Source organism: Muntiacus reevesi, chromosome 1 (genome assembly GCF_963930625.1).
Source record: "Muntiacus reevesi chromosome 1, mMunRee1.1, whole genome shotgun sequence".
NCBI lineage: Eukaryota > Metazoa > Chordata > Mammalia > Artiodactyla > Cervidae > Muntiacus > Muntiacus reevesi.
Genome location: NC_089249.1, coordinates 28478677 through 28498454, shown reverse-complemented (window position 1 = coordinate 28498454; position 19778 = coordinate 28478677). Strand labels below are relative to the sequence as shown.

The window sequence follows — 19778 nt, the reverse complement described above, 5'->3', positions numbered from 1 at the left end:
GTAACCAGTTCCTTTTTATCTTAAACATCTAATACTAACAGTGTTCCTTAAACCTGGTGCTCATTTGCAAATAAAAATTAAAATTAATTATGGGGAAAGTGCTCTAAAGAAATAAGCCAAAGTTGATCTTTTTATTAACAATGTCTGCTTGATCTTTAAGTGTCTTTATTCATCACTGTGGGGAAACGAAGTTGTGCTTTTCTTAATGATAATAGTGAACAGTTATTTTATAGTTATTAAAGTTACTTTTGTCAAGTTCCACTAGAAGATTTACTTCTGTAGTACCTTCACTCTTCTTCACAAAATTGCTCACCACTTCAGAAATGAAAACCAATACCTTCCCTTTGCATATTTCATATCAACTAAATATTAGAAAAGATTAATAGATAACTGAAAAACAAATTAGGACTGAGACAATAAAAACAGATAAAATGTCTTCTCCCTGGATCTGAATCTAGACTAAGACTTTAAGGAACATAATTTCACATTTTCAATGTCAATAAATTATATACAAGAGTCTACTTCACCTACAGTACTGTTGTCACAAACTATACCTGGAGATTCAAATATGATAGAGAAGCCATAAGCTCATCAGTCGAGCAAAAGAAGGTTATTCTTTGGTTTGCAGGAATGGCTTCTGTTATTTACAGGACTGGTCTCTGTTCACCATCCTGCCTTTCAAGTCCATAATCAGGTGGAGGCTGTGATTCAGAAAGAACCATTACAGAAGCTCTTTATTATGTCCAGATATGGAAAAAATCATTTAGAGACTGTGCTAAGTGAGAGGATGAGAGGGAAGAACTGGGCTATGTTTGCATAAAAAAGGGGGAGTAGGAGTATACGCATAAGAAATCATCCCAGTGGTTAACTGTGAAAAAGAGAAGTGGGAACTGGGAACATGGAAAAAAGGATGAAAAAGAGACTTCTCCCTATATATCTTTATATTGTTTTCTATCTTTGAATCACGAATTGGTATCAATTTTAAGCAATTAAATTATAAACAAAATAAACAAAAATCAACATGACAGACATATTTTCAATACCTCCCTCGAAAAACAAAAACATATGTCATTGCACATGACACCAAGCCAACTCCAAGTCTCAAAATCATGTAGACGCGTGGACAGTCTTCCATTCTACAAGACACTGGGACTCAACACTGCATTCTGCAAATACTACATCTGGTCTTCCAACTTCCTAAACAACAGTTAGATCTGGTTCACTATCATTCCTGTCTGTACTAGATAAATATTAGCCAATAAGTTGCTAACTATAATGACGTATTTTAGCTATATCTTTCTAATTAAAAGAATACTTTGGTTGCACCTATAGTCAGTGCTCTAAGACTCACTATTTTACCATAGCTTTCTGTAAGCTTTGGATCAATCCCTATATTAGTTTTACTTCAAAACAATCACTGTAAAGTCTTCTATAACTTTAAGAGACTAGTCATATAGCCAAAATGTCACCAACTTCAATGATTCTTAAGTGTGGTATTCATAAGGAGAATATAACATGATCTCGCTAATTTCCAGGTCCTAGGTCTTGTTGTTGACAATGGCTACTTTGATCACACATGATGAATAAAACTGACAAATAAAATGGACAAGATGCTAATCATAAGATACAAAAAGAACAGTAAGACGTGCTAGGAATAACACAAGAGTGTGTAAGAAGTAGTCTCTATTCTTGAGGAATTCTTATCTGTTTAGACAACTTGGTAAATTTGGTAGTATTTTCAGAAGAGTGTAGGCATGGAGCCTGATCCACTGACGCGGAGAGATGTCTTCTGAGAAGCCATTTATTTAATACAGAACTCGAGGATGATATCACTTTCTCCCACATCACGTTCACCCTAGTGCACACACATTTTAAAAAACTGCAATTCCAAAAGCATTTCTGCTGATTCTATGTAACAGCCATGGAAGCTTCATGCTGGGATTTTACTGGAAATAAAGAGCAACACAATACCACCAGCAGCCACCCTTCTTTTGAAGTGGTCCCTGGTGTTGTGGAAAGGACACTGCAGCAGAAATCAAAACACCAGGGATCAAGTCTCACCTTCTCTGTAACTCCAAGGAGTCTAGGTTTTCAAAAGGGTGAAATCTACTTGCTATTTAAAGAGGATCTTTCCCTAAGGGTTGTTTTTCTTTTTCTTGACTGAAAGAAATATCTGACCATTTCTCCCTCTTAAAATCTACTATCAAGGTAAAGAACCGATGTCTTCTTAGATCAAAGTTGAGGATGAAAAATTAACTACTCAATCAAGGGAAGATAAATAAAAATAAAATATTTATGTACTCTGCTCAAAGCTGTCCCCAGTGACTTTCTGAGCAACAAGAAACACGGACATCTACACAGCTAAAAGTTGAGGGATACATGAAACTATTTTTCCCCCAAAATTATCTACCTTCAAATTCTATAAGACATATGACAGAGATGGCCTTAAACAGTAGAAACCACTGATTTTTTGAGGATATGAGCACTTTTCTCTCTAGCCTATCATCAGCCTTAGTCTCACATTAGCTTTCAGTCACTGAACATCTTTTGGGTAGTTATAACCTAAATCACAACTTAACTAATTAGTAAATAATAAAATAGAAATTTAGAAGTCCTTTAAATCTTTCAATTTCTTCTTTTTAGTTTAATGTTTTTTAAAAAAATCTATAGTCTTATACAGTCATGGAAATGAATAGAATTTGTATCCTGTTGTATGAAAATTGTATAAAGTTTAATTATGTTGAATCAGTTCATAGTGCTCTTCAAATCTACTATATCCCTTCTACTTTTCTGTATATTCATTCTATTAATTTCTGAGAGTATGATACTGAAATGCCAACCAAAAAATGTTAATTTATCTACTTAAAAAATAATTGTAACTTATACTGGAAATATATGTAACTTGGCTCTGTATTTTCCAAGTCTCCAGTAAATGTTATCATATTTTGACAATCTAAAAAATTTTATGAAAAACTGCTTCAAAAAATCAACAGTAATTAAACCACTTGTTATGAAATGACAGGGTTTCCAACTGCCTTTAATAAAATACAGTACACTTATATTTTAGAAAAGTGCTACCTATTCCTAAGGAGGAAAATGAGCATTATGATATAATTATTTTCATGGAAATAAAGGTCTACGGATGTGCTTATGCTTTCACAGCAACCTTAATCACACACAAAAGCTACAGTGGTGAGCAAAAACAGTGAGCTATTTCAGCAAAAAGCAATGTGTAAGGTTGTTTTAGCCATGCTTTATGGAGCACATCTATAAAAGGAGGATCTCTATTTTGCACGTAACAATTATACTATCCACTTTAACCAAGATGAAGTGCTTGGGATAGGTTGTTCCCCATCCTGCAATCCAGTCCAACTAATTATTTGAAATAGTTCATTACAGTCAACTCTCTTTGATCCTGTAAAGACATTTGGGAGTAGGGAAAGGAATATAAGATGAAAAATTAGATAGGATGAATTAATAAAATCATCCTTATTGACATTTGGAGCTTACTGTTCATCATTCAGTCATGTCCAACTCTTTCTGGTCCCATGAATTGTAGCCCACCAGGCTCCTCTGTCTATGGGGATTCTCCAGGTAAGAATAGTGGAGTGGGTTGCCATTCCCTTCTACAGGAGAGCTTCCCGACCCAAGGATCGAACCTGGTTCTCCCACATTGAAGGTAGATTCTTTCCCATCTGAAGCATGAGAGAAGTCCATAAAGGCATTTGGGAGTAGGGAAAGGAATAGATAAGATGACAAATCAGATAGCATGAATTAATAAAATCCACGCTAATCTCAAGGCCCCAATTTATCCAATGATTTCATCCCATTCCTTTAGAGCTTGAGCTCAGCTCTTGTTTATTTTCATGCTTAATTTTCATTGACTACCTGCAAACAGGGACCCTACTCAGTGAGGGGGACTGGAGAAGTATTTTAAAACAGGGCATCCAAAGACACAGGTTGTTCTTCAGCTGCATGACCAGTCCCCGAATAACTAAGAGTTGACTGTAATTAACTACCTACTGAAATTAAAATATATGTCATGCTCACAGCACACACTTGATGCCAAAAGAAAAAAGAAAATAACTTATTTTCAAGGAATCCAAAACAAGTTTAAAGTGCATTACATTCCTGCATGCCATGCTTCTCCCAAACCTTACCGAAGGAGGATACCATCAGCTAATCTATTAACCAAATTAAACCATGAAGCTTGTAACCTGTGGAGTTGAATTTGGACTTCAAAATTCACTGGAAAAATAGATTTATTACAATATAAGACATTCCTAAGACAAGAAACAGCCAATACATTTTAAAATATCATTATAGTATTGATTGAGAAAATTGTCAGAATAATAAGACCTTAACATTGCTTTCAATTTTTAATGTTAATTTTTTTAAATCTCAACTATTTTTATTGATCACCTGACTCAATATTTGTATTCTATTTACAAAATTTATTGAGTACTTGGTGTCAACCAGAATTTATTAAGCATCTCCCACATGCCAGGGACTGTCACCTGCTACTTCATCTATTACACACAAAAATATCTAACTATTGATCCTATTGAATCATCACACGTAATTTTTATTTTCTCTGCTCCATAAAGCAGCAGAAAAATATTTTGCAACTACTAAAATTCATATGATATAACATATTTAAGCACGGTCATCAATGAGCCACTGCCAATCATTACATTACACATCTCCTCATACATTACATATCTATTAAGTTGTACAGATTGTAAACAACTGGCCACTGAGCCAATAAATGACATATTGTCATAATTTGCTGTGTTACTCAATTAATTCAAAGGAATAAACTCCCATCTCCTAACCACAGCTTATTCTATATAGCCACACTCCCTCCTGAATAAGGCCAAGAAGCAAATTCTGTTACTTTAATTCTTTCACAAAATTCTGGCTGGAAGATGATTTTAAATCAATCTGATCTTAGTCTTTTTATGATTCCCGAGCACAATCTGTACTATAAATAAATGCTTTCAACCTATTAAAGAAATTAACATAAAATAATATGTGGAAGCTTGAAAACGATCTTTCCTTTCTTCGCACTTTTTGGATTCTCCCATTATTAAGAACTAACATCTTTAAGAACACACTTTTTCTCTTCATCTTAGAGCTACATACATTGTCGCCCTCGCTTCTTAGCTTCCAGAAGGGATGAATATAAAACCAAGACCCTTCATTTCCCGCAGCATCCAAGGACACACGCATGGCATTCTTCTCGAGCAAAGCAGGTAATCTCTTGTTGACAGTCAGATACTTGTTGCTTTTTATATGCAGTAGCTGTAGGAAAAAGACAGGGATTACTGCCTTCATTCTTTGATCTCCTCTGTTCATTACACACATATATTTATATTTAAATCACATACCCACATAACACGGCTCAGGGGAGAGAGTAAACAAAGAAGCTCTTTGTAGACTCACCATCTTTCCAAGTTAACTTTCTTTGGGTTCCTCCTCACCTCCACCCCCAGGGCTGTTTCAAATGAAGTGAGCACATAAGGAAAAAAACTAAGGACACGTCCCTGAATGATTTTCATCTACTGATAAACAATAGGACAAACCCAGGCTTTCCAAAAGAGACCAGGATGCTACTCCCCACTACTGGGTTTGCCCACATGTTTATTCAGGTTTTCAGAAGATATTACAGAAAAGCCTGAATGAACTTTTTGATCAACTCAATATATTCTTTCTCAATTCCTGCCTGGCCACAAAAGCAAACTATATTAAAGGATAAGCAAGGAACTGGAATAAGGCATCAACCCACTTCATATTATTAACCACCCCTGCCTAAAACCAGCCCTCATCCCCCTGTGTGAGGAGACCAACTGCTCATCCTAAACAACCTCTCCCACAAGAGGACACGATCCCGCTCCTTCTCAAATGAAGGCAGGAGCGCACTGCTGGGGCTATCTGGATCCCATGGGCGAAACCTTTCCAAGACACTATTCTGAGTAGGAAAACTGAAACAAATAAGCTTCCTGTTTATTAATCCAGTCATTTCAAAAAGAGAATGGTCGTTTTAACATCCACAAAATAAGAAGGAAATTATCTCAGAAATTTCCAGTGAAACCAGTGAAAACCCTCACGGGCCAACTCCAGTCCTTTTGGAATCCACCCTGTTAGAGCGCGTGGCTCAGCCCTTAACATGTTGGGAAACATTTGCAGGTCAGATTCTTGACAAGAAACCTAAGTTCTGCTTGCTGGTACTTAATATGAAGCAAAACTTGGTTAAGAGAAACTCTAGCTATGGAGGACCACCCAAGGGACATTCAGCCACAGGTAACACACAGTCTATTATGGGATTAATCGTAACAGCCGGGAGTCGCAGACCCAGGGCTCGCCTCTTGCCCCATCAGAGAACTGCTCTGTTGGTCCCGTGCTCTGGCACTTGGCATCAGGGGATGTTATTTTTTGAAACAGCTCTATGAAACACCTCATTGTAGCATTTATGGTAAGGAAGTTGTTAGGGCCATTGTTTACTATATTAAACAGTGTCCCCTTTATGAGAGCTCATTGGAGAAACAGTTCTCTGGTCCTCTTCCTGAGAATGTTTGTGCTTCCAAACTTCTGACTTAGTTCTCTGTACCGGCCTTCTACTAATATGTGAATATCGCAATATTTCACATGGCCTTATACCTCGACAAGCAACAAAAAGGCTTCAACTCAAAGTTTACCAGCCTTTACAACATGGATATGATAAACATGCCTCACCTTTGACTTCACTTTATTCATGCAATCAGTATTTTCCCTTTGATCCAGTTGCCTTATTTATTTCTATTTTATCTTGTTATGTGAAAAGTATTTTTGAAAATGCCTTACATTCTTTTTGGAACAAGGTAGGGCATATATTAACAACTATCAAATAAAAAATTAAAAGATCTAAGTGAAGCACAAAAAAGAAATGCTTATGAAATAAATCAGTGTGCATACTAATTGACATAGAAGATATAATAACTCAAGGACAGTTCTCATCTAAAAGTACAATTTGAAAACTTTCCTCCCTACAAAATGAAAAGATAAAGCTTCATATGTTACATGTTTAGTCTCATTAATTCTTAAAGACTATTTTATTACAAGTTTTTCCCTATCTTCTTCCTTTTGATTTAATAATTTGTGCAATTCATCTAGATAAGCTCATTTCTTTATGTGTACACACTGGATTTATCCATATAGAATGATGTGCTGAATATCAACTGAAACTATCACGCTGTCTGTATAATTCTGACCAAAGAACAAACTATTGTAGCCCCCAATTTTAATGCAGGTTGGCATTTCTACCAAATGCAAATTATCGATAAAATATTCATCTCTTTTACATGAAAATAAATAGCACTTACTTGTATAACATTACTGTACTTCACAATTTCTCCCAATAGCTTCTTATTCTCTGATTCATTTTGTTTTTGTTCCAGTTCTGCAGCATGCTGTAAAGTGATTATCAAATATTTACTGTGAAAGCATAACAAACAGAGAACAATAGCTGACACAGAAAAAAGGTTTATTTTAGGGACAAAGAATACAATCGAGACTAAAATAGGTGGATTGCTTTAAAGTTGGTGCTTAGGGAGAAGTGGGGCAGTAACTAAATATATGATTAAAATGTGTGGCAATTCTCTCAGTTTAATGCTGAAATGTAGCCTAAAATATACTGATATGCTCTTATGTTGGAAATTTCAGAAAAAGGACTAAGCAGTTTGGTCTTAAAAAATTATTTTCAGAAGGAATATTGCTAGAGAAGCCAAACACAGATAAATTTCAAAAGCTTCAAAATACAGTTTCAATTATTAAAATAACAGGAATTTTAATGACACACGAAGTCCTATTAAACTTACACAGAGTCCAAATCAGAAACAATAGACTTTCAATTTTTTTTTCTGATAGTCTTTCAAAAAAAATGGGGTCCTATATCAGGTAAAATTTAACTGGATTTGATATTCCTGCAGAGATTCTGAGTTGGTTTTCAGTGTGATGTGAATATCTGAACTGGTCTGGCACACCCTAATAAACAGCAAGAAATACATTCCCTACACACCAGGAAATCAGTAGTCATACACTGATTAAAAGGACTTAACAGTCCTTTCCACTTTCAGCATGTTGCCACATCTATTCTGGATCTCAGCGTACTGAGGGCAATCACTAAGCTATGGAATAGATCTTTTGTTGTTGTTGTACTTGTTCTATCTTAAGCCAGTGAGATGGAAGGCTGGTCCTTACCTGTAATTTCTTCAGCAAGGCTGCCTCGGTGTGGTTCCCTTGTTTAGCTTGCTTGGCTTTCCAATACTGCTTCTGAGCAGAATATCGGTTCATAGGGCACACCTTAAAGAGGCAGTCTGTGACGAACCAACAAACAAAAATACTGTAACTAAGGAGACCAGCATATTTTAGATTTCCCTTATAGCTGAGTATTAGAATCTTGAATGTCTGAGCATAAATAACATGTAAGCAAAAAAAAAAAAAAAAAAAAAACCATTTAAGCATCATTTAGCCCATTCTCTGGTGAATTCTTAAATTCTACCCACATCATTTCTTCTCAAATAATTATTTAGTCTGTTAAAATACCACCGTTTTCATTAGCTTAGGGTTTTTAAAAGAAACCATTGCTAACGTGATTTATAAAGAAACCAAACCAATGTAAATGTTATTAAGCACTTCTTAATTATAATGGGGTACCTGGTCTTAGAAAGTCAGTAGAACCAGATTAGTGTCTTTCCTTGCCTTATCTGACCTTGCACAATCAAGTACTTATTCATGGTATGTACCTTTGATAGTCAAAAGTGATGGAAGAAGTAGAAACAATCACAGCAATCAAGCAATCACATTTCAGCCATCTATTCCCCAAGGTTACACATACCGAGGGTGAACACGGTGTGGAAATCTGAGATGCAGTATGTTATAATGATTGCACTGCATTGTTATAAGGGAAAAACAAAGAAAAACAAAAAACTAAGATTATAGTCCTAACTCTACTACTAAATATCAAGTTAGAAAATCATAGTGAAATAATATAGTGATATCTCTAAGTGAAAAAACAAATTTTTTCTGTTTAAAGAGGAAAATGGAAGTTTGACTGAGCACGGCTTTTATTTGCTAATGATTCTAAGTGTTTGTGGAATGGATTACAATCTAGAATAGACGTCAACTCCCAATATTCTATAGTAAAGGAGTATTGTCACAGAAGATCCAAACATTATTTTCATTTATCTCACAAAAATTTGTAAAAATTCTATATAATAAATTAACCTCGTTTTGACTGATGTGTTAATGTTTACATTCATTTTCATTTTTCAAATACATTTCCAAAGATACAATTCAGTCAATTCAAATGTCAATTTTAGGCACATTATTGACTATATTATATATATATATATATATGTATATATATATATATATATATGCTCATTCTATTATTCTCTTTAAGATTAAGTACAGAATTAAATGAGGTGATCTTTTTTCTTTTTCATATACTTTTGTTTATTTGTTTATTTTTGGCTGCACTGGGTTTTTGATGCTGCGCTCAGATTTCCTCTAGTTGCGGTGAGCAGGGACTGCTCTTCATTGTTGTACACAGGCTTCTCATTGCAGTGGCTTCTCTTGTGGAGCTCAGGCTCTAGGCTCGCAGGCTTCAGTGGTTGCAACACACGGGTTCGCTAGCTGCAGATCAGGGCTCCAGAGCACAGGCTCAGTAGTTCTGGTACACGGCTTTAGCTGTTCCGTGGCATGGGGGATCTTCCGGGACCAGGGGTCGAACCCCCGTCCCCTGCACTGGCAGGTGGATACCTATCCACTGTACCACCAGGGAAGTCCGAGACAATCTCTTTGCAAATCTCACTTGCTTTTGGTTCTAATGGCACACGTGATCAAGAAATATTACTGTAAATTACTTAAGGAAGTTTTAAAACTCAGAAGAAATAATGACTTTTTTCTATAGCTTGTAATTATAAATAATAAAAATTCTATTGATTGCTTCCCCTCTATACATATACACCTATAGAAAACATTATTAACTCCTGGTCTAAAAGTTACTGATGTGGATGAGCAAATATTTTATAGGTAGCAGAAAACAGGTACCGTCTAACTGCTCAAAGTAGGTCAAAAGACTCGTCATAATTACAGCAGGAGACAGGAATCCTCACCAGGCACAGTGTGTGAAACCCAAATAACTAGATTTAAAACTGTTTTCCTTGGCAACTTAGTTGATAACACCTAGAAACTATTCCTATATATTAGTATCTACAAAGAGAATACACAAGTTTTACAAGCACGCATACCAAGGTTGTTTAGTGATATCTCCAAAAGAGTACTCCCGAAGTAATACAGCAGACCGCTTTAACAGTCCTATATTAGGTAAATGGCCAAACCCTACTTTGTTTAGTGCAGCAAAAATATAAGTCTATATTTAAGTAGAACTCAACTCCATAATCTGCAATATCTACTTCTGATTACTTCATCTATGAAGAAAGGAAAAAAAAAATGGGTTCTCCATTACTTCAAATCCCTAGTTAAGTCCATTAGGAAACAGTCTTTTGACAAAGAAAATATTTTTTTTCCTAAATTCTGGACCACCCCAGGAGCACTTCTAATGAATGGTATCCTTGGGTAGCTAGCAAAGAAAGTGTCACAGTCCTCATCGTCATAGCCAAAGCGATTGTGAAGCATCCAGTCAAACATCCAGCCAACTAGGGTTTTCTAGTAGGTTGTGCCTCTGGGTGTGAAGACTCAGACCCTGTCCTCAGAAAGCTCTCAGTCTAGTGGGTGAAACAGGCATCGACTGTGTGATGAACTTTCACAGTGAGGCTCTGCAGAAGGTGCTGTGGGCCTCAAAGATGCAAGAGCCCATTCACATTGTTTAGGGGGGTCAGAAAAAATCTTCCAGAGAAGAAGACACAAGTCAAGTGTTAAAGAATCTATACTAGTTCAGCATGTTGGCAAGAAGGTTCGAACGCGCAGGGGTTGGTGGGGTGGGGTGCATCTCAAACTGAGCCCACAGCCGGTACAAGGGCAGAGAAGCAGAATGCCCAGGGAGCTACCAACCAGGCAGGAAAATGACATCCCAGGCTGTGAAATGAAATCGGCAACACTGGCTGAAATCTGGGTCTCCAGAGTGCCATGTTCTAGGTTAGGAGTATGCTCTCTACCCCAAGAAAACACCCTGTTCTTAGGGTTTTCAGCTCTTACAGCACATGGAAGATGATATAAACAGCAAGATGAGAAGCCCAGCATGAAAGTCCACTGCCAGTGTCATCAGAAACAGGGAGGATCTGGGCATATGGGAGTTTTAGGGTAGCTGCAGATTTAAAAAGAAAGCAGCAGAACCAACAGGCTTAGTCTTACCTATTAGTGTGGGGTGGGGAAGGGTGAGGGAGAGGGAAAGTGAGGATAGTCTAGCTGACACTAAGGCTTAGATTTTCAAAGCCCTTTCCATTTTCAGAGCCTCAGCTGTATAGTTCTCCTCAGCCACCTTCCCCAGGAGGCATCTCATTTTGTAAATAATTGAAGTGTGGGTACCAACATCATAGGACTATTTTGGTTGACAGGAGGAAACCTAGGGCATGCAGGCCTCTGTAAAAATGCTGTTGGTGGTAACAGTGACGGGTATGTGTGTGAATGAGTGTGTAACTCTCCCTCTACCTCCTTTAGAAAACATTTTTTAAAAATCTACCATTCTTGGGCTAGTCACGTATTCTGTCTGATTTTAAATTTACTGCACAATAAAGGTCGCAATAATACTTGCCATACCTAATTCACAGGGCTGCTGAAATGAGAAAAATAATAATAATAATAGAAAATCTGTGACATTACTCTGTGAACTGTAAAGCCCTATAGTAAGCATTAAATGTAAGGTATTATTATTAATATTGCTCCATTCATTCAGCAGTAGCTTCGCTAAGATTAAGAAGTGACTAAACACTTACAGAGCTCTCAGCAAAGAGCTTCAAAAAGTAGAGTTCTCAGATTAAACCCAAACGTAACCCCAAAATGTCAAATTCATGACAAGGTGTTCGTTCAGCCCTTCATTGATGCCACAGTCTCAGAAGCCACAATGTGCTTTTGTATAGCTCTCGAATTCCTGGAAACAGCACGGCAAGAAGTAGAGGGTGAAGTCTCCACTACCACGTAGTATCTTTTAAAATATGCAGAAGCGATAACTAGCACCAGCATGGGTACAGCCTTGACAGAAAGCCTTCCTTTCTCTTCGCTGGTGGCTCAGCTGGTAAAGAATACGCCTGCAATGCAGGAAACCCAGGTTTCCACTCCTCGGTTGGGAAGATCCCCTGGAGAAGGGAATGGCCACCCGCTCCAATGGTCTTGCCTGGAGAATTCCATGGACAAAGGAGCCTGGTGGGCTGCCTGGGCTCACAAAGAGTCAGACACGACTGAGAAACTGACACTTTCTTTGGCACGCAGGAATCCAGACCTATCCCTCTCTCAGCGCCCTCCTCACCCTGCTTCCAGAACGCTGGGGCCCCTTGGTCTGCTCATCCTCTAAATTTAAAGATGTATATCCTGCTAGGAAAAAAGACCTCAGGGAGTTTTCCAATTACAAAGCTACTTAGTGTCATTTATTAACTAGGTAGCAACACTCTAGCATTTCAAGACTCAAAGAATAATTAAAAAAAAAAAAAAAAAAGACAAGGTTTGTTTCATAGAGCAAACATCAAAAGCCCAAATAAGCAATTACAAGCAAGTAATTAGAGTTAAATTTTTTAAAAAACTTAACCTTAAGATCTGAGGCCAGCAATTTTGCAGAAATATAGAAGGTCAGAAAATGCTAGAAATCTGACAAAACAGGCTATGTTCAGTCAAGCAATATTGTAAAAAAAAAAAAAAAAAAAAAGTCTTAAAATTGAAACATTTATTTTAAAACCATGGAAGGAAACCAAACCTCCAGAAATGTTCACTTAAACGGAAAGATCTGCTGGCATCTTAAACCTTCTAATAAATGCTCGTGGAGGGAAGAAATATGAAAGCCATTCAAATGGCGTGGAGCATGTATCCCACAGTGTGTAATACTGTAAATCAAAGAACTAGCCTTCCCAAGCGACTCCATGTGCGTCTGGAAGGAAGCCAGTCTAAATTTCTACTCACAATACCTCACTAAATAGTTCTCAAATGTTTTGTTTGTACAGATACAAGTGCTTCCTAAAATAGAAGGCAGCTTTTGCACCCCAGAAACTGTCTATAGGACTCTATTCTAGGTTATTATACATGAGGTTCAAGTTATGTAGTAGCCAACAATTTCCCTTGGTAATGGTGGAAAGAAAACTTTGTTTCATTTCTTCTCCCTCCAAGAGATGTGGTAAGATTTAAACGAGGCGAGACATTAAACCATCAGCAAATGGGTGTCACAAAGCAGGCATTGAACAAATGGCTCTTTCATGGAAGCCTGTAAAATTACCTCATGCTGATTACAGGGAACGTGGCTGCCAAGAGCTTTATTATCTCCGCATGGAGAAAGGTGGGGAGGGAGAGCCGCTGAGCGTCTCCTGTTTTTAATATAAACCGGATGGAGCAGAGTTCCATGAAGACAACAGGCCCTTCCCAATGATAAAATGGAAAGTGGTAATAAAACTCTCCCCAGGGGCAGGGACAGGCAGATGAGGGGTGACTGGATGCCAGCAATTAGAATTAACAGTTGGTCAGAGAGATATACATTCATTGGCCAAAAATATAATTGCAGCCCTCTTTTTGTTTTTCAGTTTCTCTAAGAAATGTATCCTGAAATACAGTGTGTGTAAAGAAATCTTTAAGTTTATTTTTTTTTAAAAAGGAGTCTGTATTGTTTTGTTTATGCATGGAAATTTCAAACCAAACATCGACTCCCTGATCATGACCAAAGGCAAGGATAGAGGGTGTCTAAGAGGGGAAGCATCCTCTAGAATGTTATAAAGGCCAAAGAAAATTTCCTGCAGGTGTTAGCATGTGTTAAAATTTATCACAATACGTGACTTCCAGCACGAAGATTGCAAGATAGCTTCTTCTAAGCAAAAGTCAGCTATTTTACTACTGAAGAAAGAGAGAAATGGCCTGTAGCATTATGAAGATGTTACAACTCGAAGGGGGCTCCAGATAAAATCTAACCTTTCCCTTCTCTGACATAGGCAGCAAAAGCTCAGAGTAAGTTGCCTGAGTCGTTCAAGATAGAATCTATAGATTGAAATAACTTACAAATATAAACAAGTTCAATCACACATAGGATGCTTGAGAGCCCCGTGAAGTGACTGTCTGGCCCCGTGGTGACAGATGCTGACACCATACTTGGTTTGCTCGATGCAGTTAATTGCCTTGGAGCACCTCGTAAACTACAGAGAGTACTGCATATTGATAGTAAAGAACATCTGATCTTCACAGCAACATTGAGAGTCAGCCAGGATAGTTTTCTCTATATTCCAGAGAAAGAAATGGATACTTCTCTTAAATCCAAAAAGTTGGTAAGGAATTAAGCCAGAATGTGAACTGAAATCTTCTGAAATGTGTAATCTGAGTGAGTGAGAGTCACTCAATCGAGTCCGACTCTTTGCGACCCCATGGATATCTATCTACATCTATAAATATATAGATTTCAGATATCTAGATAGATAGATATAAAACAATTACAATACCTCAAAGGAACATTTATGTTTTAGCATGGGAAGTAGGCCACATGAAAGTCACTCAGTCGTGTCCGACTCTTGGTGACCCCAAGGACTATACAGTCCATGGAATTCTCCAGACCAGAATACTGGAGTGGGTAGCCTTTCCCTTCTCCAGGGGATCTTTCCAACCCAGGGATTGAACCCAGGTCTCCTGCATTGCAGGCAGATTCTTTACCAGCTGAGCCACAAGGGAAGCCCAGTATGCCATATATGCATACATAATCAAATAAAAGCTAAGACATCAATAGGAATATTACAAAATCTTAGTCTCAAAAACATTTATTACCTGATTCCTACATTAATGGCTAAATTCTCAAAAACAAATGAAATTTTATATTCTGCTTCCTCTGGAGTGGGACAGAAAAATAAAATTCAAATGTGCCAACACTTATTTTCATTCCTGTCAAGGTTTTAATTTTAGCATTAAGCAAACACTAGGCCTAAGCAGAATTCACTATCAAAACATCATAAAAAAAATCATAATTTATAATTTTCAATTAATTTCCCATTCTTAAAGTTTCATATTAACACTGACAATCAAAAAATGTGTATTAAGCAGGCTGATTCCAAAATCAAAATGCAAATCTTCAAGTCATTATACACAAATATCAAGTCTGAAAGAAACTGAAGCAAATTCATACATACATAAATGTGTGTGTGTATACATATATACATAGGGCTTCCCACGGTGGCTCAGTGATAAAGAATCTGCCTGCCAAGCAGGAGGTGTGGGTTTGATTTCTGGGTTAGGAAGATCCCCTGGAAAAGGAAACGGCAACCCACCCCACTATTCTTCCCTGGAGAATTCCACAGACAGAGGAACCTGGTGGGCTACAGTCCGTAGGATCACACACGAGATGGACATCACAGAGCAACTAAACCACTACCACCACCATACATACAGACATAGACATACATATACATGATACTTATTTATATATATTTTATGTGTTTACTTGTATTTTCATGTATAATTATATAATGCACTTTTATAGTGTCTCCTATGTATCAGAGCTTGTCACATTCCCTAACTTAATTCTTCTAAAAACCCTTTGAGGTTAGCATTAGTTTGATAAATGAAGAAACTAAAACTGAAGATCTATCCTAAATTTTCAAAAATAGTTTTTAGATTTACTCCAGATCAATCTCTGTTTTTACAAGAAGTAAAAGAAATCCAAACATCCATCAAGAGATGAATAGATAAACAAAATGTGGTATATACTCACAATGGACTATAGCTCCACCATAAAAAGAATAAAGTTCTGATACATGCTAAAAGATAAATTTAGATACATTTACTGAAATTAAAACACAACATGATAGTCTAGCTTTTCCTGGTTTCAGACTCCTAGAGATGCTTAACTTCTGTGCATACATGCCAAGTTGCTTCAGTCATGTCCAGCTCTTTGCAATCCCATGGACCGAGGAGCCCACCAGGGATTCTCCAGGCAAGAATACTACAGCGGGTTGCCATGCCCTTCTCCAGGGGATCTTCCCGAGCCAGAGACTGAACCCACATCTCTTATGTCTCCTGCTTTGGCAGGTGGGTTCTTTACCACTAACGCCACCTGGGAAGCTCAAACCTCTCCCGCTGCTGCTGCTGCTGCTGCTGCTAAGTCGCTTCAGTCGTGTCGACTCTGTGCGACCCCATAGACGGCAGCCCACCAGGCTCCCCCATCCCTGGGATTCTCCAGGCAAGAACACTGGAGTGGGTTGCCATTTCCTTCTCCAATGCGTGAAAGTGAAGTTGCTCAGTCGTGTCCAACTCTTCATGACCCCATGGACTGCAGCCCACCAGGCTCCTCCATCCATGGGATTTTCCAGGCAAGAGTACTGGAGTGGGGTGCCATTGCCTTCTCCAAACCTCTCCTACAAGGACCCAAAACTGCATTAAAAAAAGGGCTGAGTATCTGCAACTCTGACTTAATAGAAGTAACAAAGTAGCAAGCTAGAAAAAATTAGGCAGGATATTTCATGCCCTCAAGGCCTCCACTTTAAAAGTAGTAATTTTCAAATAGCTGAATAACTAAACTTTTAAGACAGGTAAAATAACTTTATAGTGATGGGCTTTTTAAACCAATTGCAGCATGGCAATAATAACTCCTGGCTTAAACCATTTTAAAGGTGAACACAAAACATTTTATGCCAAGTTATAATTATGTAATGGAGAGTTATGTAATATTTAGATTGAAGAATTTCTTGCTGTTCATTATCTAGCTGTTGAATTCATTGTTATACCCATACAGAAAAACCAAAACAAAACCAGTGTCTCATGATAGGTCCTCTGTGAGCAGATATTTACCCATAAGGAAAAAAAAAAGATCACAAAGTCCTAATCATCACTATTATTGCAGAGTTGTGCCCAAGTAAAACTACTTTTTGTTGATTATTATGACCATAAAGTATCTATCTCTATAGATAATTTATAAGTAAATGGACAATAATTCAATGGACACAAGTTTGAGCAATCTCTGGGAAATAGTGAAGGACAGGGAAGCCTGGCATGCTGCAATCCCTGGGGTCACAAACAGTCAGACATGACTTAGCAACTGAACAACAATTGTTTTAAAAACTGTAATTGTGCAAACCAAGTTTGAAGTCAGTTTATTTGGCTTCAATCAGCCCTTTCTGAATGGACTGAAATGAAATGGGATGGGATGAAATGGCATTTGACTTTTTAATTTTATTTTATTTTTAACTGGAGGATAATTATTCTATAATACTGTGATGGTTTCTACCATATGTCAGCATGGAGCTTCAAGAGGGATGGAATGAAATGGAATGGGAAGAGAGAGAAGGTAAACGGAAGTCACTGCACTACCAAGTATTCTATTCAAGAAGCTGGTTGTGTGTGTGTGTGTGTGTGTGTGTGTATTACATGCTGGATTGTGTGTGTGTGTGTCTGTGTTACATGCTGGATTGTGTGTGTGTGTGTGTGTGTGTGTGTGTGTGTGTGTGTGGTACATGCTAGATTACGATGTGAAATGTACAGTATTCAGTATTCACTGAGAGTTGCAATACAAAGTGTTTGAAAGTGACTATTCTATAGGATTGCACATGAATACAGGTTCAGGTTTTAAAGGAAATGAAATTTCAAAAAAACAAATCTATATAAGGAGAGGAGAAAAGGAGGGGAAGGAAAGGAAATGAAGAAAGGAATTCTGTTGTTAAGAGGAACGAAAACTGACATGATCAAAGGAGCTTTTTCTTGATTTACAGACTTTTGAAATCCAGTTTTTACTTTGAAATAAAAAATATCCTTCTATTAATTGCCCCATTAAGTTTCTATATAGGCAATTACAATAGAACAGGAAGATACCCGTTGGAATATATCTTCCTCTTTTTCACCCTCACTCTAGTTGACCTCTCTACCTTTACTACCTTACCTATCCATCAGACGGCACCTTTTGCTAATTAACATTTTGCATGTAACTCTACATTCACCACCTACTATCTGGCATATGGAAGATGCTCAGAATCTGTAGAGGAAACATCTCCTCTACCTTTACAACCTTATCTATCCATCCGATGGCATTTTTTATAACTAACATGTTTGCATGTAACTCTACATTCAGCTTCCCTGGTAGCTCAGCTGGTCAAGAATCCACCTGCAATGCAGGAGACCCTGGTTCAATTCCTGGGTCAGGAAGTTCCCCTGGAGAAGGAATTAGGCTACGCACTCCAGTATTCTTGGGCTTCCCTGGTGGCTCAGATGGTAAAGAATCCCTCTGGGTTTGATCCCTGGGTGGGAAGATCCCCTGGAGGAGGGCATGGCAACCCACTCCAGAATTCTTGCCTGGAGAATGTCCATGGACAGAGGAGCCTGGCAGGCTGCAGTCCACGGGGTCACAAAGAGTCGGACATGACTGAGCGACCAAGCATAGTGCACAGCACTGCCTTCAGCACCTGATGTCTATTATGTGGAAGATGCTCAAAATTTGCAGAGGAAGCACCTGCCACGTTGCCTGAGAAACAATCATTAGATTCCTGTTCTTTCTGCTCCAAAAGGTTTTACTCATTTTTGTCTCCCATTAAAATGCAAATATTTGAGACGGGAACACTCTAAGATCCTGGGCCTCAGTTTAAAAGTGGAGATGAGCCAGTGCTGTGGATCTGGGGAGGTAACTTTTATATTAACTAATTACTGGGAAGGATGTGCAAGAAAGGTGTGTATCAAATTTTCAGATGGAGCAGAATGGGGATGAATAATTAATTTGACAGGCAAAAATCTAGATTTGAAATAATCTCTACAGGACAAACGTCAACACAATGAAACTTTTACAAAAGTACAGTTCTGAATTTAAATTCAGAAAAATGCAGCTGCTTAAGTATCTGACAGATTTGAGTTCAACTTCATATATTTTTATGTGTCCAGGCCAATTCTGGTTTTATGTCTGGTGCCTGAGCTTAATTACTGTGTCCTTTTTTAGTCTCAAAAGTATCCTAATTTAGATGATAAAGTATATGTTCACCCCAAATATAATAAACGAATACCGTGATATAGTGACTGGAAAGGTGATAGAGACATTTCAGGCTGATTCACGGAAGAATGGAGCTTCAACCAGAGAACTGGGGACACATTCAGAATATTAGGCTAATGATACACACTCAGAATGCTGGGCTCAATTATAGCTGCCACATTTTAAGTGGCACCCTGACAAAATAGTCTATCTCCAAAGTTGGGCACACAGGGAAACCAGTATAATATAGAGATCATGCTATTTGAAGAACAATAGTAAATTAATCACAGGCAAGTTAGCTTTCACAATAGTGTTCAGGCAGAGGCAGATAAGAAATGCTGTCAAAGGGATCTTGTGTTAGGAAGAAGGCCCTTTCTGCATACTACCTACTGCCTTCCGTGTTATGACGGGACCCATGGCAGATATGACTGGCATGAAAGGTTATAGAGTTCATGTTTAGAATTTCCTGATAAAAGCTCAGACAGCTCAGCTGCCCCATCTGTGTTTATCACATCATGGACCGGTCTGCCATCTCACTATTACAAAGACCAAGAAATCGCAGCCCTAGAACTTCTAAGTCTTTCACTATGAAATACCTGTCCATAAAGGGTAAAATATTCAAAGTTAAAGCATTACACAAATATCCATTATTATTACTTCC

At 37.8% G+C, this 19778-nt stretch overlaps 1 protein-coding gene across 2 annotated transcripts in view; it reads right to left on the bottom strand.

The window, feature by feature from the left end:
* The window catches only part of ITPR2 (inositol 1,4,5-trisphosphate receptor type 2), a 562671-nt gene that overhangs the window by 433074 nt on the left and 109819 nt on the right, over positions 1-19778 (bottom strand). For both annotated transcript variants that reach the window (XM_065940048.1, XM_065940056.1), the window contains exons 3-5: positions 8239-8354; positions 7362-7448; positions 5146-5304 (exon numbers count right to left, since the gene is read on the bottom strand). In XM_065940048.1, coding sequence (XP_065796120.1) covers positions 5146-5304; positions 7362-7448; positions 8239-8354 — 362 coding nt within the window. The remainder of the gene's footprint in view (positions 1-5145; positions 5305-7361; positions 7449-8238; positions 8355-19778) is intronic.